At 40.9% G+C, this 24,693-nt stretch overlaps 1 protein-coding gene across 2 annotated transcripts in view; it reads right to left on the bottom strand.

Moving 5' to 3' along the window:
* Window positions 1–20,660, bottom strand: part of PIK3R1 (phosphoinositide-3-kinase regulatory subunit 1) — a 60,413-nt gene extending 39,753 nt beyond the window's left edge. Inside the window, exons 1-2 of one of the 2 annotated variants that reach the window (XM_032674918.1) lie at window positions 20,540–20,660; window positions 14,834–15,588 (exon numbers count right to left, since the gene is read on the bottom strand). In XM_032674918.1, the coding sequence (XP_032530809.1) occupies window positions 14,834–15,167 (334 nt within the window). In that variant the 5' untranslated portion in view covers window positions 15,168–15,588; window positions 20,540–20,660. Of the gene's footprint in view, window positions 1–14,833; window positions 15,589–16,737; window positions 16,825–20,539 lie in introns of those variants that run through there. The other variant, XM_032674921.1, reaches the window with a different exon arrangement.
* Between the last annotated feature and the right edge of the window lie 4,033 nt (window positions 20,661–24,693).

Genomic DNA, 24,693 nt, shown 5'->3' with positions numbered 1-24,693 from the left:
CTAAGAGATCCTTTTGCAACCTTTATACAACCCTACAGTGCTAGAGTGCCTTGCAGTCTAAAACAAAGAAAAATGTGTCCCTCTGGAAAACCAGTGTGTGTTGTGAAAGAGTGACAGAGGAGGATGAAATAAGTGAAAGCAATATTTTGTAAGTAAGACTGAAAAGTCTAAACTGCATAAGGTCTTTGCAAACTAGAAAAAACATGCATCTGGTTAAGAACTGACATGTTCCTCATGATCTTAAGCTCAGGTGGATGAAATAAAAGCAGCTCTTTCAGAGAATAAATGAGGGAGGCAGAAGCTCTTCTTATGTCCTGTACAAAGACTTGTTCCTTCCTTTCCTTACTTCTGCTCCCAGGTAGCTGTCCTACACTGTCTTTCGCCAGCACAGTGGAATGTGCTGTAGATGTTTTCCAACTTCCCTGTAGAAAATTAATGGGGAACAAGATTAATAATGTCTCTGAACTTAAAGGAGTACTAGGTGCATACATGAGCGTGCCAACAAATACTAACCTCTTGTATATTTAAGTGCTGCTAGTGTACTGAGCTTCTACAGGTCACACACATAAAAAACCCAAACCACTTTTTCCACCATCTTGCTTCTGACAAGAAAGTTTGCTGGTCTTCTCACCCACCCATATCTGCAAATATAGTGACACTATTTATCTATACATCTATCTCTATTTCCACATACATACAGAACTTAAAGCTATAATCACTCAGTTGTGTCGGAATGTTAAATATAGGATGCAATAAAGGAGTAAAAAATACATTCTTGACTTGCACAAGATGTGATCAAACATGTGAAAAGGCCTTCCAGCTATGACTCACTAAGAAGTGGGTGGAGGTTTGTGAAGCTGAAAGGCTGCTGGCTGGAAGGAGTAAGTCTTCTTCCACACTGGCCAGCAAGGACTGGGAATTGGCTGCTATTCTGTCAAAATGCCAATTACATCCTGATTGTTTTCCAGCTATCCTACTGGGAAAAAAAAAAAAAAAGAAAAAATGGAGAGAGAAGAAAAAATAAGGAAGTCTTACATTTATGGTTTTTATTATGATTTTGCTCCACAGGAATCCCCTGGTCATCTTGACAGAAGAAAGAACCAGTTACCTTTATTTGACCCTAGCAAAAGGGAACATCTCTTTCTCATTTCATTTTACCTTTTCAAATGAATTTATTTATTTATTTAAATGTGGGCCATGCCAAAAGGAAAAAGGATATCTTACTTGACTCCCAGATGGAGAATACTTCCAAAAAAAGCCAGTTCCCTCTCGAGAACAGGAGAAAGAGGAATACATTAATTTTAAACTGACCTGATTTTTCTAACAGGCATATGACTCCTTGCTTTTAAACACAGTTCACATGAACTGCCTGCATGAAGCTGGAAAAACTTGTAATTTAATTAGCTCAGATGTGGCATCTTCAGAGAACTTTACTGAGACTTTTACAAGATAAAGCTCCTCAAAAATGGCAGATGCAGCAGACAGCTAGTGTAATTCACCTGAGCTCTGCTACGCTACCACCTATTTCTTGTAGGACTCAGAATTGCTGAATAGCAACCTGCCACCTCCCAGTGGATTCCAGTCTTTCGCAGTAGGTGTGCCACTAATAGCCCCTCAAGTAATTTATAGAGATCAGTGTGAACAATCCTCTAAGCCCAGGTCTTATTTTAAGGGAAATGCCCTTTTATTTGGGGTTTTTTTTGGTGTGTTTTTTTTTTTTTTCTTTAATAGTATACGTCTTGATCTCTCGGGAGAGCCAGACCTTCTGCTTCTCTTTTTCTTGTTTCACTACATCAGTCTGCTTTTCACCCAACAGCTTCCTACATTTCAAACCTTGCTCTCAAACTGAGAAGTCTTAGGAGACAGAGCAGGGGGGCCAGTTATTATATAATGGCATTCAGCTAGGAATGAACAATGCAAAGGACCAGCTAATCTGTGATGTCTGAGGTTGCAAAGGAAGCCAACTCCATCGAGAAAGTGCAAGGCCATGGGTATAGGCTTCTCTAGACACACATACTCGACTTGCTTGGATGCTGGTTCCAAAACCTTGCAGGATAGTTTTGTTTTAAACTTAAATGTATAAATCCTGGGTTGAGTTTTTTTGTTTTATTCCCCCCCCAAATAGTAACAAATTACTTATCATGAAATTAAATGTAGAAACTTAACATATAACAAGGTTTTAGAGCATATTGTAGTGTCCACTTATGCCATGGTCTGACAGTACTTTGTAAAGCTTTGAAGCAAGATGCCTTTTTTCTTTTAAGTTGAGTCAAAGACTCAAAGATTTCTGATGAGCTGCAAATAGGTAACCAAATAATACTTAGCATGACAAAAAACACTGTATTTTCCAGAACATTAACTTTATATTGAAATAAGAGAGCTCCATGCTTTTGCTTCTGCATGGCAATCAAATTGAGCCCAATAGAACAAACTAGAACCACATTTAAGTCTACTTTTTCCTGCTGGCTTTATAGCTTCCCCATGTTTTCTGCACATTACATGTTCTCTCTCTTTTGCTCTCAGCATTTCGTCTCTCTCCTTCAGGCATTCTGTAATTCTGCCAGCCAAAGAGCTTTGCTTTTAATAAGTAGATCTGCCAACTTAAACACCAGTCTCGTAAGGCAATCAAATAATGAAAGACACATGTATGTACTTGCACATAATCTGTCAAATACCTCTCTAGCCCACTACAAATGATTTTTGCAATTTGGGGTTTTCATAGGAGTATGCATTCATATATAGCTTTCAAAGATCAAGTGCCATGGTTCTTCTGAGTTCTGTCTTGTTTGTACATTCAAACCCAATGACCCTGCAAATTCCATATCAGTGTTTAGAGGATACTAAAAATTAAAAACCTAAACCCACAAAGTTTGTGCAGATAAGTTCATATGGAATAAGTATGGCCTTCAACTTCTCCAATTTGGCATTGGGCTCTGATGCAAGACAGTACAGATTCCTCTGTGGCAGAACACTTCCCATGATTCTAGAATATCTGGAAAGTTAATGAATAACTATTCCAGGTGTCAAGGATTTTTTTCATAGCTCTCCCATTACTCATCTATTATCCACACTGAAGCTGTCTTGACTTTCACTTTCTAAACCAGTGTTTCCCAAAAAAGGAATCTAGAGTATGATGCTAGCAACAGAGTAATCCAGGAAAAACTTTGCACTTTGTCATAGTAGGATGAAATTGCACTGCCACACTTCTTGATTAAGTAAGGTTGCAGTTTACTACATGGCAGAATAAAGATGGGAAGAAAAGCACCTTTCAAGCAAGCAAGTTATTGATTAGTATTAGAACAGTAACATATATGTAATGTCATCATTTGCAAAAATTCCTGCATTGTGAATCACAGTTATAATACAGTAAAAAACCCCAAAACTATTAGAGATGCAGTATAAAACCCTAAAGCAATAGGTACTTAAAACATGTGCATGTCACTGAACTGTGTGTTGCACTGAAGTGCAAGACATCCTTTACATGTACAACAAAGTACTGAGAACTTGAAACTTTGGATTTGCAGAACTGGGAGAGAAGTAAGCCAACACTAAATTATGTCACCGCATCAGCTGAATCTGTTCTTTCACATACTAGTAATTTTTTTTTTTTTAATTTTGATCTTCATATTTGTATTCCAGTTGGTGGAGGCAGAGGTATGCCAGGAAGATTTGTTCTGCAATGAACTGTCTTGGGCATCCAGTATGCAGTAAATGAAGCCACCTGTGGAGTGAGCAAACGGTACTTGCTCCTTGCGACAAATAAAGCTCAACAGAGTCAAACCTAATGCAGTTCTAGTTCCCGGTTTTAGTTATCTCAATGAAATATAAGGGCTAGAGTTCTTATAGGCTAAGAGTTACTCCCCAGATTCAGCCTTTTGAAGTGTTTTTCCACATGATCTTCCTATGACAAAGAGATTAACCTAAACTATATTAAAGCAGTAGTTATTCTTTTTTTGTTGTCTGTTTTGTCTATCTCATTCTTACAGGAATCATGATAGTACCTTTGGTCACAACAGTGTCCTGAAGAAGACTTAATATTTGTGATTATGAAGTTCTATGAAACTTTCATCAGCCATGTCATTGGAAAGAACAGAAGAATCATTAAGAAACCTGTTTCCAGAAAGAAGCCTGAAAGCTATGAAGAACAGGTGGCTTAAGACCACAAACAAAACAAGCTGAAAGAGCAATTTTAGTTCAGTGAAGACCTCAACAATGAACAAAGAAAGAATAAGTGGGAAAAGGGGTCAAACAACTATGTAATTAAAAACTGTATCTGATGGCATACTCTAAAAGAAGTTGACCTTACATGCATAAACACGAGTTTTAGATGCAGTTTTGAAATCTTTACAAGGTTTTCCTACTGTAGTGTGTAATCCGTTGTCTATGTGCATCAAGGTAATAAAATTCTGTATTTATTATAAATGTAATAATTTGCTACAATAAGGGATTATAAAATTAAAACTGTCTCTATATCACTTCCTCAGTTATAAGAAATCCCCATTACCATCACACTAGTTACTCAAAAAGGCATCCATAAGGAAAAAAATCAGCCCTGCTAACGTATCTATCAGCATAGAGTAAATTTTTCACATGTATCAGTGAAGAGTTCTGAATATAATGGAAGAAAATAACTTGGTGAAAATAATCTCTATACTGTCATCACCAAATACAATTAAATATGTGTGTGTTCCCAAATGAAAACATTTTACTACTAAATTCACAATCCATACCATATAATGGACATAAAAGAGATAAAAAGTAATGTACATTAAATATGTACTAAATTAAAGAGTTTGGATTAAGTAGTAACATGCTTTAAACTTACCTAGAAGTAATAAGCTTGAAACAGGAATTACAGAGTGAAATTACATGCTCTGCATTAGGCCAGGACCTCAGAAAAGATGATCATTACAGTGTTTCCCTTCTGTCTCTTCAAAATTCAGGACGGACAGTCAAACGCTGCTCTTTACATCATTGTTTATTGCGCAGTATTTCACGCACATTCATATTCTATGCAATTTGATACACTGGAATCTCTTTCGAACAGAGCTAGGATTTGTGCTCCAAACCCTAAAGACAATGGGGAATTTTGCCTGAGAGAACTAAGAGTAAGAACTACAGGATTTGTCCCAGTGCTGCTAAACCTCAACTATAGGTCTGATTCTGTTCCTTCTGAAGTCAAAATGGATTTTGCCACCATTTTAAGGGGAAGCAGAATAGTAACCTTCTGCTTCTTGTGTGAACAAATCCTCCAAGTAAAAAAAAAAAATAAAAATTTCAAGACATCAGTACTTTAAAATAATTTCATTTTTACTTTGCATCCAAAAGGATTTTGAATAAAGCATTTTAATACTCTGTTTAGAATAGAGCAGTTCACATTAACAAGTGTGGGCATGTTCTGTCTAAACCACCAGATAATTTACCACAGTATTTGACTGACTGACTATTTAGATCAAACAGACAATGAGAAGAAAAAAAAAAACACAAAACAACCATTCTCATCTTATTGGCGTGTTCTTACTATGTCATAATAAAACTCTACATATTTGTCTTAGAGGAAACATCTGGAGAAGAAGTTTAGCAGTTGGTAACTGTCTTCCCCTTTCTTGCTAAACTGTACATGCAACTCAGTCCTGCATCTTCAATCACTGTGGAAAGTACCAACAGCCTACTTGTCAGTGCAAGTTTTAATAATGGACTTTCAATTCGCTAAGAAGCAAGATTTTATGCTAGTGGCTCTGTAGCAAACATTGTTCAACCAGTGATTTAATATAATCCTCAAAAAGTGTCCTGTTAATAACGAGACTATGAAAATCTCTGATTTCTTGTAGGGGGCTGCAGCTTACACAGGCTACCAGAAAGGTTTTGGAGTTATCAGCATGAAGTTTAGCCCAAGAGGAAGTCAGAAAAACATGAAAATGGTGGGGAATTGATGCTATTCTTTCAACTACGAGTAGTAAGTCATAAATACAGCAAAGACAATTCAAACACTCATTCCTCTGTGCCCTTCAGAACCCCTTACTTGGTGAAAAGAGGCCCTTTATTTTCAGATACTTCAGATGAAGTTTTTGCTACTTGCTGTTTTGAATATCTGTTCCTTAAAATTTTATCTATTGACTAGGTCAGATTGCAAGCATCACTAAAAAACTTGTTATACTTTGAATTGGCTTGGACTGGAATAAAAGTCCTCCCTAAATTTTTCTCTTCCCAAGAAAACTGCTTATCTAGGCCACTGACTAGCTACACTATTCTGGCTGCAGAACAATGCATAGATCTGGACTGGCCAGAATATATTCTAAATTATACTTAAACATCTGTACAGATTTGACTCCAAAGTACCCAAAATAACTTGCTTCAAAATGTCAAAGGATGACATTAGCTTATGTTTCTCTCAAGGAAATGGCTACATTTTAAGCAGTGCAAATATTATCAAACCAAAAATGAAAGACCATATTACAGTATGAGGCACAAAGCCTGGTAAGCCGAGTGTCCTTTTTCAGAGAAGCTCTCAGAGGGCATCAACCCCTCACAGAAGACCCATGCATCAGCAGAGACAAGAAGACTAAGAGAGTAGATCATACCTCGCTGCACCCTATGGTGCCCTGGCACCTCACAACTCTCCGCAGACCATGTCAGGGCAAATGCTTCTCAAGTGTGTGACAGTCAGCTAGGAGAAAAGCAGGGAACGATGGAGGGTTTTGCCATGGCCTCTCTTGGTCCTCACCTGTGCCAAGCACTTGTGTCTTGGCAAGGAAACAATTCAAGGGTAAGGTCATAAACACAACAGACATTTTCATATCCCCATCCAAACACAGCACATGAACACTTGCAAATTAGCAGTAGAGAACTGGAATGTTTGCTCACAGAATTGAACAAAATGTGCAAGTAGGAAAAGAACTGTGAATTTTTTCCCTTTAACTGCTTATTTCTGGAATGTTCCTGGATAGAAAGATAATGAAACCAGACACAGCTGTGCAGCCTTATCTACCACAATGCATAATTAGCGGTTTCTTTCATTAATTCTCTAATTTAAGTGCTTTCATTTACCTCCAGCCAAAAACAGCTTATGAAGAGGGCTTGGAAATAAAAAGGTAACTTCACAAACTAAAAGCTTTCCCTTTGAGACAGACTGCTGGAGAAGCCAAAACATGCTTTGAAACACGGATTTGCAGTGTACCATTCAAAATTTTCTTTGCCAAGAATAATCCTCTGTGTTTATCTGCTATCTACCAATCTTGTCCAAGTAGGAAGAGATCTTGGAAGAAATAGGTGATGGCACTAGACTTTTCTCCCCTAACCCCAACAAATAAATTCCACTGTTACATTTGTAAACAAGAATACAAATCTGGTGCAGCCATGCTTCCTGGGAAGTGCATTCTCTCCTCAGACTATGGATAGCAGGCTGTGCTACTCCTCTTTCCCAGCTAGTGAGCAGGAGGCTGTGGCGCAGGAATTTCCAGCATGCTGCATCCAATAAATCTAACCCCACAGGGGAGAAAGAGCAAGGTAGAGACCCCTTGATTTACACCAATCTAATGTGTTTGAGTGGAATAGTTTGGCTTTTGGCCAGTATCTTTACCTTTTTAAGTGTGTATCTCTTTTACAATGAAGCATCAAAACTTTCAAGAAAAGCAGAGTTAACTTTGTTTTTCTACCATCTAAGTACTCAAAAAAAAAAAAAAAAAAAAAAAAGCTTCTGCAGGAGGAGCATCTTCCCATCCCAGACGCCACCAAGTGATTTACCAGCACAGATGGAAACTGCCATGTTCAGACCTAACAAAGGTGGATTTCATTTCTTGCGCTCAACATCTACAATATCCAGTGAAGAAATTATCTCAGACATTCACTTCTGGGAAATGTTCTAACAAAGAAAATGATACACACACAGACCTGGTGGATTATATAAGCAAATTGTCTGACAGCTAACTGAACTGTTAAACACCTTTTTCATCATTCATATCATAGTTTACATAGTAGCGTTGAAGTACAAGATAGTGTTAAAAGATATTTTTAAAGGGCAGAAAGTGTATGCAGTTACATCTTTCCCTGGCTCAGAAACCATGCCTGGAAGACCTTGGTTATAGATCCTTATTACCTGAAAAGCTGTCAGCTTAAATAATATGTTTTTATGCTGTCTAACTATAAAGTGGATCAGCATGTAAAATAAGGAATGGTATTCAGGTGCTATTCTTGTGGACTGCTGCACAACGGCTGAACAAAAAGCAGTCAAATTAGTACAAAAAGTTACACCTGCTAACACTTTACAGAAAGAATTCAGGCAATGCCCAAATAAACAAACAAAAAACCCCAACACAAAATCAAAACAACAAAAAAACCACGACACAACTCTCTTCTATTAATGAATCCACCACAAAATAGGATTGCATTTTAGACATACATGAACAAAACTTAGCAACTATTAACCACAGTTATTACTTTTATTAAAGCCAAAACTTCTCTGTAAGTTCTCCTAAGTATTCTCACAAAAGTATTCTCAGGACTTAAAATCCTTCGCCAGTTAAAATAACTATGTCTTTAATTTCACGTAGTTCCCTTTGTGATTCTTAGCTATGAAAATAAAGCAGTTCTTTGTATTCTAGCCTTCAGATTGATTTCATGGATGCTCATCATGCAAAGCAGCTTTGGAGCAAGATGCAGATGTGAAAGAGTGTACAGCCAGCTGCAGTTACAGACCTGTGTTCTTTCACACAAGAAAATCTGGATACACATATGGCATCACACAACTATTTAAGCGGGCATGGTTATTTGCTTGGGGTGCTGAATGATCCATTCTTGGCAAACACTTAGCACCATGTATTGCTGAAACTTACAAACTGATGTTATCATATGCAAGCCTAAGTAAGAACTATTGGCTAACTATTTGCTAGTAGGGTTTTTTTCAGATGTTCCTGGATCACAGCTATAGGAACAGATCAAGATGATTCCAATGGAGAGGAGCAAGTTACTTTACCTTTGCCATGCTTTATAACTGCCCCGGGAGCTTTCATGTCAGTACAAGGTATTAACAAGACTAAATCACTATTACAGAAGGCTAAAAAAAGGTAAGCAAAGTCATTCAACATAATGTCACTGTTGTAACCATAGAAAGGCATATTAAAATTGGCATGATACAAAACAGACAAATATTTCTCATAGCATCAAAACAGCGCTGTCTTATTCTTTCAGTTTCTTAAAGCAAAATGTGTAACAAAAGGCACCATTTTTTTAGACTAATTGATACTGTTGGGGAAAAAAGATGCATTTCAGACACAAAAGCCTTCTCAGGCTGAGGTCACCTTTGAGAGTCAAAAGGGGGTTCTGCGTGCCCCTAGTGATATATTTGTCCCAGAAATATCTATTGGTCAAATCAAGTATTATTTTCAAGAGCTCTCTCTCTCACTTTTATTTTTATCCTGTGACGATTAAAACACAACATGGAAGATACTGGTTTTGAAGGTCCTTCCTCCCTCTTGCTTCCTTCCTCCTCTACCAGCAGGTGGGGCCACGCATCAACCATGAACTCGTCCAGGTCAACGGTTCATAAGCAATTTGTACCAGTACTTGCAATTCTATCCCTGTGCATCCTGTGCTGCTTACGAAAGTTTTTTAGTTACTAACATCATGGTACTATCACTTTGAAAAAATGCTCTGTCTCACTTTAATGCAGCTCGCAAAAATCTCTGTTATCATCAGTGTTAAAGCAGGTGATGACAACCCTGTTTTCAGATGCATGCACTCATCTTGCAGCTAGAAATTTGCCTACAGATATGACCACAAGTCTATGGCAGGAACTCGCCTCATTTCTCAGACTCATTTAGACTTGCATTTCTCAGTGCAAGTCTAAATCAACCAATGTGAAAACTCATGACTGAAAGGCAGTTCTGACAACTGCAGCAGGGTAAAGACTTATGCTCAAGCTATTTCAAAAAAGGATGAGTTCAAGGACTCTGGCTTAAATGGCATACATATTTACCATTTGTATTTGCCACAAGACAGTGACTCATCACTTCACCCCATAATTTCCTTTTTCCATTTGCCTAAATCAGGAGAGGATGACCGTTTTCTTCCCAATAGAGGCTTCAGGTTTGCTGCATTCCACTCACTCTTATGTCCCCCAATACACAAATGCAAATAATTTTCACAAATGTAATTGCTCCACTGGCTTTATAGCAAAATTAGAGGAACAAATCCTACATCACATTCAGTTAAAGCATGCACAAATGGTTTTATGCTCTTTGTTGGTTTGGATCTTTTTCAGACATTGCATAACCTGGTTGCTAAAAGGAAAGAGTTTCCAAATTTTCTGTGTACATTATCTTTGTCTAATTTGCTGATCTGTATCTGTACTAGGAGAAAAGTGAAAGAAAGTTTGGGTATTTTCTATTTAAAAAAATATAAATCTACTTTATAGTTTTCACCACAAGAAGGAAGGGCTTCAGATTATTTTTAGGCTCAAAACCAGCTGAAAGGGTTGTCAACATAAACAACCCTTTTAAGTTACACAGGAAGTTGTAGGAAGCTCCAAAACATCAAAACTGACAAATTATTCATAAAAAGTCCTGGTGTGCCCTTCTGCAATCTGATCTTCATTTCAAAGCGAGAATTTAGCACTCCAAGTTAAATCTGAAAGTACTTCTGTTCATCAGTCAAAGCTTCATGCTCCAAAGTCTGCTTAAGATCAGCCTTCCCAAACCAGGTAGAGAAATGACATGGTACGAATCAATTCTAAATGTATGCAACAGTATCAGATGAGATGAATCAAAGTTCACAAAACATATCTGGACTTTGTACAGCTTATGCCCTTTTCATTTGCAAAGAGCTGAGCAAAACCAAGCTAAGTGAGAGGAACAGCTTCAAATAAAAAAAAACAAAACAAAACAAAAAAGAAAACAAACAAACAAACAAAAAAAAAACCAAAAAAAAAACCACAAGGCATTGGGGGGGGTGGAGATCATGTAAAATCTTTACTGCTTCATCTACTACTACTTCTTTACTTCATAGACTTAGATGTCTCGTGGAAGGAATAAAGATGACCTTGTGTTGTGTCTCCACTGTTGCAAGTACCTTGATCCCTCCAGCAGCAACCAGGCACCTTTGCCTGGTGGGAAAGGAAATCTGGGGAGAAGGCAGGTTGGGCCAGTTAGAGCCTCATACCAGCAAGAGAAATTAAATCTGCCTTGCCACAGCTCTGACATGCACCAGGCCTGAAACTGAAAGGTGCTAGAGACTTCTTGGGGCTTTTGTACCTTCTTTATTTTCATACCTTTTCATATGCAATTTAAAAAAATGCAACAGTCCTAAAATTTCAGTCAGGGAATGCCAATTATTGTCTTAATCAATGATTCTAGAAATTTAAATGGGTGATGAATAAAATAAAATTATGGTAAAAGATTTGACTTAAGTGTTTTAATGTAATTTGAGGCCATCAGCAGGGGTTTTTCTTGTTTTCAGATTGGCTTTTAATATTTTTGAAATATTATATTCTAATATAAATATTACTGTTTATAAGTAAGACTGATTGCATAAGACACAGGCCTGTCTTACGAGCAGCTCTGCCCATGTTACTAGTCTCATTGACTGCAAAGTCTGTTCAGATGTCTAGGATTATTTATGTATGAGCACCCCACAGTTGTGAATACTGGCATCGTTGTGCCTGAATTAGATCTAATATGAAACAACAGACATTGATGAGCAATTGATCAAGTTTAAAAAGGCATGGAGAAAAAAACATTAAAGAGTGTTGAAAACAGAAGTATTTTCTTCAAAAAATTGAAGGAACTTCTATAATTGTGCATATATTTTCTTTGACATCACAAGTTAAGCTTCTGATACTCTCATTCAACATATACACAACAGGAGTACATACAGAACTGAATCTTTACAGAATTAAAGAAGTATATGGATTACAAATAATGAGGTACATTTAAGAAGTCTGCTTCCAGTTCATCATTAACTTGTCATTTTAATCCACTGCAGTTTCAATTCATCAAGTAGTGAAAATGTAAACTTGAGTGCATTTGGTCAAGCAAGCTTCACACTGCACATTAATTTATTTGAAATACACTATAAGGGTGTAGAGAGAGCTATCATCCTGGGAAAAAAATCTTTTGGCTCACTGCCAATTACATTTGGCCCATAACATTAGCTGCTGGACAATATTAATTGTACTATTCCCTGCCCCAAATCGTAGACATAAAAGTAGTGACGCCACCTGGAAGCCAAACATGCATTGCTACATTATTCTTCATCTGAACTGTATTTCTGCCAGCACCTCTGGTTTCACCATAATTTTTGTGGCATTCTGCTAACTTAAAAATGTCATCTTCATTTTGTTTTTTATAATACTCTTTCCCGAATTTGTTTCTAGGATTCAAAGCAGTCTCTGTCTTAGTTCTCTACAGCAAAAAGATCTGCAAAGAGACTGCTTATCATAACTTTTCCTTATTTCTTTTAAGAAAACATACATTATTTTAAAAGTGATTAAACCTGAACTCCAAATAGCTCTTGAACTACTTGGAGTTCAAATTTCAGTGTTTACCCTAATTCTGTTCAGGGGGTCTAATCCCTGATTTTAGGGGATTATGAAGGTGCCTAGACTCTTACATGAAGTTTAAAATCTTAAATTCAAAAGGAGTTATGGGAACTTTGACTTTTTTTTTTTTTTTAAATAAGAAAAAACCCAAGGTTGGATTGCAAGCTGATTCTTAAACATTTTGGAGCATGGCAGAATTATGTGTGCAGACTTTGAGATGAAGATCCTCAGTTAAAGTAGAACATTTTCTTGTTTCCAATTCCCACAGTCCCATGGCATTAAAAATAAACACATTCTATGTAAATATTACTCTGTCTAAAGACAATAAACCTCACACAGGAGAGATCTAGTCACTAAGGCTGGGGCACTGCTTCATCCCGAGGAAACAGAGAAGCCTACATATAAGCAGAGCCCCTAAAATCTGCAGCAGAATTTCCCAAAGGAACTCCCAGCAGCCAAAACCCCCATAAATGTCTGTTACAAGCACAGTCCTGGGGCAGGCTTGGAAACGACAAGATTAACTAGAGGACTTTCCAGCACAGCAGCACCAAGCAAACATGAGTACAGAAACCAAGGAAGTTATAAAGCATCACTTTTTAAAGCAATAAACCCATCAAAGCCTGGGATACCGGTTACTTCACCACAGCATGCATATGTAAAGAATTCCATTCTCTACTGCTCAAAATGATCTATCAACATTGAGGTGTCTATCCAAAGAGCCATGTTTATTCTGCAGTTACATACGATGGCAACAGCTATCTCCAGAGGTGGCTTAAGAAAAGTCAGTGTTAACCTCATCAGCACACAATAATGTCCAATACAAGGAATGATCAAAGAAATAACAGTTTTTTCTTCCAAAAACAAATAGCCCATCTTCAGAACTAATCTAAGGAGAGAGAAACCATGAAACTCTAATAACTAGAGGTTGAGAATTCAAGGATTTAAGACATAAGGAGAGTATAACCTAAAATGTCGCTACAGCCTCATCTGCCCTCACCTTCATCCTAACTGATAGGCACTGCAGACTTGCAAGCAGTGTGTTAGTGTTTAAGAATATTGCTATATAAACCAGTTCATCTTCACTCTTTATTAAGTCCCCACCAATCTACAAATGTTTCTGCAAGCTTTTGACTTCGTTGCCACATACAATTTTCTGTATTTCCATTCTTATCTGTTCTGATTGTCAGCATAGCTGAATATAAACTTAGAGTATGCACAGCGGGATGGAAGTTGATAAACTGATCCTAACACTTTGCAATTGATGCTGCAAAGATTTCTATGAAGGCACAGGGTGATGATACTAGTCATTACTATGGTGGCACTGTGAAAATCAGGATTAAATACTACAACTCATATTTCCTACAGCTAGAAACAATGAGAACTTAAGAAATATTGGAAGTTGGAGCAACATAAGCCACTCTAGACTTCTTGGAAGTGAAAGACCAAAGTCTATCCTAAGATAGATTTGGGGTACATGTTGATATGTAAAATCCAACTATCTGAATGTTAGCAGGTAAAGGAGACAAAATCACCTGAAGGAAGGGTGGTTTTGTTTGTTTTTTTATCCTGAAGTTTTGCCAGTTACAAAAGAGAAGACTTTTTTCTTCTATTAACAGAAGATTTCTGATCAAATTCTGAGTTCTACCTAACATACTGTTGCAGATGTAGGTTAGAAAGGAACTTATATTAAAGGAAGTATCTTCCTTTCTTATATAAGAGCTATTTTTTCTACTGCACGCCATACTCCTCCAAACAATGTAAAATCTGAATTTCTCTTTATTATAGTTTCATTGTTAAATTTTAAATATGGGTTCTTACCTTCCATGCCACAGGTAAAGAATGCGGTTTTTGCTGTTAGCAAGAGATCTGTGATAGGAACGTACTGTTTATTTGGAACGTATACTGTTGGAATCACCGAGAACTTTCTCAATAGTGAGTTTGATGAACCACAAAAGGAAACACTTCAACCAGTTTCTTATAAACCTAAAATAAATGCTAACCAGTTCATTTTCCATTTAAATCTTTACAGTGGTGAATTACAAGCATACTTTCCGACCTGTGAGATGTATCTCACAGTAAGTTATTGGTTTCTGTGGCGCCTGAGACAAAGCACACGAAACTACAAAGAGTGTGAGCTAAATATTACTAAGAAACAATTCTTAATTGATTGAAATGAGCCGTGCCCTAAAAAAAGCTGACCAGCAGGTGTTAATACATATCAATGTACAGTCAGACAAGTCTATGAAACAAAAATATATGAAATCATGGAGGACACACACATTTTCTCAGAATGGTACTAACCTTGTTGCTCACTCTCTGCTTCAGCTTTTGTAGGACCTGGTGCTACTGGAAGAGGCCGAGGAGGACGAGGCTTTGGAGTTGGGGGAGATATTTTTTTTCTTCCAATGTACTCTACATAAGTTCCTGGGAAATCTCCCCTCTCCCCTGTGGTTTCATTAAAGCCATTTAACCAACCAATTTCCTCAGGCTTTGCTTCTTCCCCTTCACTAAATCCAAGTGCTAGTAAGGTACCTTTATTCACAGTTAATATATCTCCCAAGTGCAAGTCAATGTCTTCTTCTCGCTCTTTTTTGTAGTCGTATAAAGCTCTATATTGATATCCCTCAGCACTCATCTTGGCAAACGATTTAACATTCAAAAGTGTTACTAAAAGGTATCAAAATTTGATTGTCCAGTTATATTTTAATGTACAGAGAAATTCAAGACTTATTAAATGGGATAATGAAAATGTCTCTTAAGTAACAAAATCCACCAGAGAATCAAGAAGCACCAAGATTTATCATTTCACTGCTGATGTATTTACTGATGTATTTATTCTGAGTCACTGACTGTTGATGAAGTAAGTGCTCCACTATTTCTGTGTGTAGCAATATTCTTCCAATTAGTTCCTTTCCTGGGCTTGCTGGCACTTCTGTGTCTCCACGCACAAGTTCAGTCGACTCTTGTAGACAGTCACACCTTCTTCAGATGTATCTGCCACAGACTGCCCACGTACCTTAGAAATTCTGCCACCAAACTCAGCACACATGCTTTTCCTAGAAAGAGAAGAGAAAACTGATGAAACCACTTCAGATTCTCTTGATGACTATGAACATGGGATGCTACTTATGACTTAAGCTTACTGCAACCCTGGCAAAGACTGTGTCCCACAAAAGAGTCCTATGCAACAATAAAATAGTGACCTCACAAAAAAATCTCCAGGTAATGTTTGCATTTTCGTAAAGGATGTACATCAAATTACTCGAATCAGATTTGCACCCCTGCAGTCTGAGGCATGCTTCCTTCTCTGTCACTTACAGCTACTGAAGTCTCAGGATGAGAGGGCTAAGCCCTGTAGCTGTCCCTGTAGTGCAATATCTAACCTCTCAGCAAGATTTTACATATTATCTGCCTGAAGACAGACAACCACAGCCCTTTTCCACAAAAGATCAGTCAGGACGGGGGGGAGCTCACAATAATTAGCATTGACCACTGGGGTATTCATTCTCCTCCTGTTTATGACAAGGATAAGGACAGGGAACAATCCCCACCCCAAAGTATATATTTCAAAATCCTTTGGAAGAAGGTGTCTTTTCACAATCTGTAAAAGAACCAAAAAGTCCAAAATGCTTTTACTTGATGACTACTATATCGCCTTTTTTTTTTTTCAAATGAGGGGCTTCCCCACTCTTTCATCTTCCAGATGATTTTTAATGAGTTTATGGTATAATACTAGAAAAACAATCAGCAACTGAAACAGGCACACCCAGACCACCAAAGCAGCCCTATCAGGAGTAGAGTATCGGAGTGTATGCTTAAATTACGCTAAAGGCAAGAGAACACAGGCCTGAACATTTGGCTCAAGGTTGCCCAACCATAAAGTAAAAAGAAAAAATATTACTAAAAAGTGAATCTGTTTGGCAAACAATTGCTTAAAGACATACAGAACAGTGAAAGCTTTCTAAATGTTATTTCAACTCTTACTTATTTTTATATACTTAAAAAGACAAGTCCAATCATACTTTGAAATGCTATACTGGAAACCAGGAAGAGTTAACTCCTCAAAGCTGCATAGAAACTCCTAAACTACGTCTGAATAAAATACCCAAGGGAGCTGTGTAATACCAGCAGGTAAAATATTGACTTTGTACTAGGTACTGAGTGCACAGAAAGCTGATTTTTTTTGGTGAAACACTCCCTTTTACCTTGTAAAGAGATACCAGTAGACAGGGCTGGAACAGGGAACATCTGACAGCTCTTTTCCACACCATTTTTTCTAATGTCTCAGTCATGAAGTCCTTTGCAATATGACTAGCTGACAAGCTAAGAAGTGTTTATAAGAAGGCATATGGGCTTCCTTTGCCAGTGAATGAACCTGATCCCTAATTTGTATGTGGCTCCTCTTCAGTTCATCAGGTCCCTGCTGCATGTTGCTCAGCATCTCTTGTGACAGAACACAGAAAAAGAATCTTGTTAAATTCTTGAAGAACTTCCTTATCATCCCTTGCAACCAGTTTTTGCTGTAGGAAAAAATTATCTGAGCCTGAATTAGACTTCCCTTTTCAAAAAGCCTGCACACACGTATTTATTTTAATAACTTGCAAATCTATCCACGTGCATTAGGCATCTAGCTCCCATCAAAATTCTAATTAGAAATTTCTGCAGCCACTTCTGAAAAACCAAACTATGCTGCTTAGCTCATGCTACCAAACACCACAGACTTTGCAATTAACGTGAGTGGAGTTTCACTGACATTTTGTTTCCCTCTTCCACCAGAGAAAAGCCTGCTGACAAGAACTAAGGAAACAGCACAAATGTCAATGTATCAATTAAATAGCAGATAAGCCTTTCCAAAAGCGTGGGTTTCTCCCATTTCATGTAGCAAGGCAACAAAATGCACTTACACACTTTAGATCTCAGCGGTGGAACGAATAAAAATGTTTCCAATCAAAACCAACCATGCACATAGCAAAACCTGTTAGAAAATTACCACTTTGACTACTTAAATTATTCTAAAATATTTATTTTCTTTTTAAGAAAGGTTCAACAAGTGCTCTGCTACAACTACTTATTTAACTCTGCCTATGGGCATTTTGGCAGTCAGCGAAATCTTTTAAACACTGCATAATTGAACTGACTTGACCTATTCCTCTGATCTTTTATTATCAAAATTATCATAGCAACTTTATGGCCATATATTTTAAATGAGTACTTGTGTCTCCTATGCATCATCTGAAAACACAGAACTGTAAATGTTGTACTAACATAAAAAGTGCTTATGACAGTTTTAAAGCATATTTCAAAAACTCAAAACATGCATCTGATTAGAAAAACTCAATGCAATTATGGTAGCAAAGTTTCCCTAAATCCAGTTTCCTTGGGGCTCAGAGTTGCAGTACCTGTTCATACTCACTCATCAGCACTGCCCTCAGTATAGGGCCCCCAGCATCTGACCCCCTGACTGATCTATGGTTCATGTAGCTGGAGACACTCCCAGGGTTGAGCCATTCTGAATTTCTTGAGTTTATCGCTTTTTCTATTGTTACTAGGTTTAGGGACAAACTAAGACTCAGACTTTAAGAGTCTTGCAGACAGATCTAGCACAGGGACAAACAACGGTTTTCCACAGCAGCTCAGTAACACTGTAGCATACCCAAAGAACCCTCTTAGAAAGCTCTGCTAAGATCTGGTATAAACAAATTCCCTTTACTCCAAGTTACATGGCCTCTACACTCAGGCATTTTAACTCAAACTGACTTAAGGTGACAAGTCCTAAAATAAATAGCTTGGAAACCATCTTAAGTAGATTAAAAAACCAAACCAAACACTTCAGGGAAGAAACATTGTTATATTTGAGATGACATATTACTGGATTTCCATTTGGCTGGTGGAAAGGAAAAGGGGGAAGAAGTATTGTAAGAGAATCAAATGTTCATTTGATTTTTATTTACTAAGAGCTTGTTCCCGCTGAAAGATTCCTGAGTTCAGACAGAATTCTGGTCTCTCAACAGAATGGTTTATCTTGGGCATTTTTAATAGTTATAAAATTTAAAATTCAACAGAAACATGCAAGACACTCCTGCAAATTTAAGTGGAAAAGAAAGGGGACATGAAAACTCCCTGTCCACTCTCCCATTCATCCCCTGTTAAAAATGGTGTCTGGCTTCCACTCCACTGGTACCCAAGCATTTCCTCCCACGCAAGGGAGCATTCTTTTGGTGACTGAGTACTTGTGTACTCAGAATTATCTGAGCCTGAATTAGACTTCCCTTTTCAAAATGCCTGCACACACGTGCAGGCACACACAGCACAGACCACCAATTGATACTATTGATTACTAGTGCCCAAGTTTGCAAGGCTCCGTGCAGAGTGAAATGAAATTGCATATTACCTGCCCCAAGAACTTCTATTCTGTGTATCACTGTTAATACCAGCCCAATTTCAGGGGTGTGCGTGTGTTACTGATATGGCACCCCTACAATACAAGACACAAAAATGTTCTTCACCTTTATATTAACATATTTAATAACCATATTTCCTTGTACTGCCATTTCTCTTGTTCCAAAAATCCCGAGGGAAATAGTGCCTAACAAAAACTTCTCTTCCACTGCAGTATGAGCTTCGTAGACAGAAGAGCAGACCAACCTACTTAAGGAGACACTGAAATAATGAGAATTGAAAGGTAAGCAGGGAACTTTGCTTGGAGACTGACTCTTCTGCCCGCTAGGTGTCTACACACCTGTGACTCACACTGCAGTTATCTCTGAAGTAGGATGCTGCCGCTCTCCAAATGGAGATAACCAAGTTAAGTACCACATCGGAACACTATTTTCTGCAAGAAAGTGAGGTCCGTGATGTATCATGAAGTAATACCTTTATACCACTTACAGTCTTTGAAATAATTATTTTGAGTCTGTGGAGATTCTACCACTGCAGAAGTTCAAAAATGTACACACAGAATAAGTACTGTAGACACAGTAAGGCACATCCCATTCTGAAATATCTCAGACTTTCTAAGGGTTGCAAAACTATGAAAGACGGCAAGTGAGCACCAGGACTACTCCAGCAGAATCAATAAAATAATAATGATAATTTAAAAAACCTGGAAAACAGCAGAGTTTGAGCTTCCACCCCGTTTAAGAGGCCGGCAGGTTAATCTCCGGAGACCTGCACTGACATGCAGCTCCCGCTGCAGAGCAGTAGCTCTCCCGGGGCCGGAGCTCGGGGGGCGCAGCCCCTCCAAAGGCAGGACAGGGCCGCGCCGAGCGGCGCTCCCCGGCGGCGCGGGGACGGTGGCGGAGCCCTCGGCGGAGATCGGAGCACGGGCGGGCAGGACGCCGCTCCCGGCCCAGCGATCTGCACGGACACCCCTCCCACCGCCCCGGGACACAGCCCGGCCGGGACACCCGCCCGGCTCCCCACGCCGACCGCGGGGCCGGAGGTCCTGGGCAGCCCCGCAGTGGCTGCGCCGCGCCCACGGCACAGCACGGCACGGAACAGCCCAGCACAGCACGGCACGGCACGGAATAGCACGGAACAGCCCGGCACAGCACGGAATAGCACGGAACAGCCCGGCACAGCACGGAATAGCACGGAACAGCACGGCACAGCACGGAATAGCACGGAACAGCCCGGCACAGCACGGAATAGCACGGAACAGCCCGGCACAGTCCGCCGCCCGCCCTGCCCGCCCAGGAAGAGCCGGGCTGGGGCGCCCCCAGCCGCGGGGGGAGAGGCTGCACTATCCCTGGGGCTCGGGCTCGGCCGCAGCGGGCGGCCTGCCCGAATCTGCCGCGCCAGAGGGCTCGGCGGCGCCACAGCCCGCCGTGCACGGAAGAAAAAGTTGCACGGGGCGGCGGCGCCGCCGCCGCTCGGGCTGTCACCGGCCAGAGCCCGGGTCCGCAGCCGGGTAGTCCCGCACAGCCCCCACCCCGCCCCGCTCCCCTGCCCCGGCAGCCGTCTGCGGGGCAGTGCTCTCTGAGGCGGATGCGGCAGGGCTCGCTTTACCTCAGCGGCGTCTACGGCGCCGTCACCTACTCCGTGCCCTCGCCGGGCAGCAGCGGCCGCCCCGCCCCGCCCCGCCGCACCGCGCCGCGCCGCTCTCCGCCGTGCGCCCGTCCCGCCGCGGTCCCGGACCCACTGCCCCGGCCGCGCTCGGCACCACAGTGCCTCGGCGGCGCCTAGCCCGCCGCCGGCTCTGCCCCCGCCCCGCCCCCGGCGCCTCCGCCAACCCGCGCCGCCGCAGCGCCCCGCCCCGCCCGCTGACTGACGGCGGCCGTGGGCTCTGCTCGGCTCCGCTCGGCTCGGCCAAGCTCGGCCAAGCCCGGCCTCGGCTCACCGGGGCTTGCTTGGCACAGCCCGGCCCGGGGGAACCCGAGGCGCAGTGCAGCTCCCTCGGGTTCCCCTCAGCTCTCGCCTGGGGCGAGGGGGCTCCGGGGTCTCCGCCCCCGGGCGCGACGCCCAGTGCTACTGGCAAGGCTCGGGCGCCGCCTCGATCCCGTAAGGCCGGTCTTGGCCGGGAAGTGGTAGCGAGAGGAACATGTGTTTCTGACTAGTTCCTCGTTGGGGATTTTTCTCCTCTTTTTTCCTTCCCTACCCTCCATCTTGATGTAATGTATCACGTTGGTGGAGTGTGCTCAGAACGCAACAGCCGCCGTGGGTGCCCGGCAGTGCGCAGGGCAGGGCTGTGCAGCGCCGCGGAGCGAGGGCAGCCTCGGAGGGCTGCCTGGGGCTCCCGCCTTGGGACTGCCCGCCCAGGGCCGCCCGGCAGCCAGCACCATCCATCGGGAGCTCCGGGCCTCTCAAGCCCAGCCTGGTGGAGGTGACAGCTGTCTGCAGCAGCACAGATGCTGCAGTTGATGCTATTGATTACTAGTGCCCAAGTTTGCAAGGCTCCGTGCAACGTGGAATGAAATTGCGTATTACCTGCCCCAAGGAGCACACCATTTCCAGTGGATCTAACAACACGAGGGTGTGGCACAGCACCACAAGGTTGCAATAAGACAGTCGTGCTGCAGAGGTATTAACTGCGTATGGACAGGTCCCTGTTTATATAGTAAATATGAGAACATGTGTTACCGTGACTCAGTCATTGTAGGTATCGCTGTGAAAGAGGAGGAAGCAGTCAAAGCAAAGATACAACACATCCAAGCTGGCAGGGAATGAGTGCAAGGTCAACTGTGCAAGAAGAAAGGTACAGGTTCACCGAGACCTGTGCTGTAAATACAAGTGCCAGGGGTTGACCTGCTTAAAAGCAGCCAAATGAGAGATAACTTAGAACATCAAAAGGGCTTGCTGCAGAGTGTAAGGATCGGGCCTTGAAATACCTTGTGAGAAACTGTAGGACTGGTGAAGTAAGTCTGAACTCTTATGGTCAAAAGAAGAGTACGCATTGGCTGGGCAGGAGGGAAGAGTCCACCTTGTTTTAATTTGGCATTTGGACATTCTGAAGCCATGAATTAGCTTATGATCTGATCATGAACAACAGAGAGAAAAAGTGGACCAGTTTTACTACAACAGAGTGTAATTAGTTTTTGCCAAGTGCAATAGATCAGTAGGCATGGTTTTCAAATCCTTAGACTTTTGGAGATATTTCTCTGGAAAAATGTTCTAAAACAAGAATTTTGATTGTACCAAGTATAGGGGAAAAGTAGGAATCTCTTATTAGTCACAATGCCTTTAAAAGATGCTTTTCACTGGCCTGTTATGCTTTGTAGAGGATTTTGTTGCTCCATTGTGTTCCTAACTTTGCAAGCTTCCAAGAGTCACTAGAAGGATGTTTTCTGAGATCCATTAATCATTTCTGCATTGACTCATTAAGATTCAGTTTGCTTCAGGACTGCAGATGAGAGAAGATAGCAGCTCCTAAGGCCTAGGAGGTGACAGCATGGATCTGACCCTGCAGGGGTGTAACAGAGCACTGCAAGGCTGCAGCCTTGGAGTTGCAGGATCCAGTCCCTGGAAAATGGTAAAATTAGTGCCTTCATTAATCTATCTGGCAATCTAAAGACAGAGAATGACTTTTAAACTAAACACTTCATTTGGCATAGAGACTACTCTTTGTATACAAGCAAAAACATTGCTATAATTTAAATACTAAATAGTAAATCTTTTTGAGGGAAGTGGCAGCCCTTGTCTCATATATTTTATATTTTTTGTATGGGATTGAAAATGCAGGTGGAAGCAGAATTAAGAAAGACTGTTTCATTTCTTCTGTCCAGACTGCTGTCTCTGGCATCTGGTATTGCTGAAAGCAAAAACAGCATGGATTTTGAAGGGGATTAGACAGACTGGCTGGTTGGAATGCCAGTCCTGGGCAATGGGTATTTAAGGGAACTAAAAACCTCTCGAGTAATGTTTCCCGACTGGTGAGACTAGACTTGTCCCACAGATGCAATGTCTAGAGTCCACGGCTGTGCTCCCTCTCTGCTGGCACTATATCCCTCACTGGAGGGAAAAGTCTCCAGGGCAGGTTACAGGACCTCCTTCCTGCCTCTCCTCTGTAGGAGCTGAGCATCTGGGTCTCTGCTTTCTTTGCCAGTTTTCTTCCCCAAACTTGACTTTTAATTTCACCTTGAGCACCTTACCTGCTGCTTTGTCTTTCAGTAAGGAGGACCTAAAAGAGTGAAAGTAGGCAATAGCTGCAAGTAACTGTTGCATCCCTCGATGGATTTGCTTTCACGCCTGTTTTGACTTCTGTCTCAAGGTTGCTCCAGCTCTCTCACATCCCTTTCCCCACTGACCCCAGCATTATCCCAGTTTCTCCAGGAATATTTCTTCCTATATCTAATCTTGATAGGTGAAAGTTATACAATAATGTTTGCTCTAGGAATGTTGCAAAGCAGTACACTAGTGTAAAGCTTGACAAGGAGGAGTATGCACAAGTTGAAAAACCTTTTCCTTCTTCTCTCAGCTACTTTTCAGGAGATCTCAAGGACTCCATAGAGCTTTTGCATATGAAGTTTACAGTGGGCTTTAATGCAGGTAGACATGTTTGAATAGGTCTAGGGTTTTTGAGATGGATATTCTTGACCAGTTGAAAGGTTAAGTTATTGAGATAGCATGTAAACAGGAGGGATTTTCAAGGCAGCAGTCAGTGGAAAGCAGAAGACAGAAGAGTAAAATCTGGGTAAAGGGCAGGATTATCTATGTACAAGCCATACACACATGTGTTTGCTAAGGCAACTGTAGTCTCCATCTGTCAGGAGACCTTTAGAGCATTTCTGCCCTAGGCTGCTTATGGGAATGCAATAAAAAAGTGAGCAAGTCTTTTGTTCGGTACTAGTACAAGTTGGATGATTTGAGCCTTTGCATCTTATGACTGGGTAAGCTTTCTGTGGTAAAGATCATGCAGCACTGGAGAGGACCTACCCTGAAACTTCCCTTTCATCTATGAAAAAAAGTTCAGCTTGATCTTAGAAAGGAAATTTTAAAGTATGGAAACTGAGAGGATTAGAGGATCTATGGGGAAAGCAAAGTTCCTAGAGTATAAGATCTCTTCCACTTTAACTGGCAAACTTCATTTATCTTCTTTACTGGTACATTTCAAGCACGAAGATTTCATTCTGTTTCTTACAAGATGTAAAGACAAATCCATTTGGAAAGTAAGATACCTAGATTGGTGAACACTGTTAGGTTAACAGCTGGACTTGACCTTAAAGGTCTTTTCCAACATAAACGATTCTATGATTTTATCAGTGCTGAATGATTTCTTGGGGTAGCATAGGCAGAGGTGGGAGAGATTGTGCAGGAGAGTTTTATTGGAATATACCTTAGATGTGATGAATGCTAATGGCATACCTCATTAGAACATCTGGGACCAGTTCATCATTGTATGGGTGTAACCCAAAACTGTCTATTCTATAGCCTTCCATGCCATTTCCCAGAAACTGTTATCAGTAGAGGCCTGCGAAATAGGAAGATGTTCCTGTCCTCATACCCTTTTATTGAATTCCCCGCTCTGAGGGAAGGACTGAGCATCCTCATACCCTTTTATGGAATTCCCCGCTCTGAGGGAAGGACTGAACATTCCTGCCTGAAATGGAGAATATATAAACTTGGAGTTTCGGAACCTTTTCATCCACTCGTGGGATCCAGAGGAAGACTGCAGGCCACTGCTCTCAACCAGAGTGCAGACCACCGCTCTCGACTGGACTGCAACG

The sequence above is a fragment of the Chiroxiphia lanceolata genome, chromosome Z (genome assembly GCF_009829145.1).
Source record: "Chiroxiphia lanceolata isolate bChiLan1 chromosome Z, bChiLan1.pri, whole genome shotgun sequence".
Classification (NCBI taxonomy): Eukaryota; Metazoa; Chordata; class Aves; order Passeriformes; family Pipridae; genus Chiroxiphia; species Chiroxiphia lanceolata.
The sequence above is the reverse complement of the archived record's forward strand: the minus strand, read 5'-3'. Positions and strand labels throughout refer to the sequence as shown.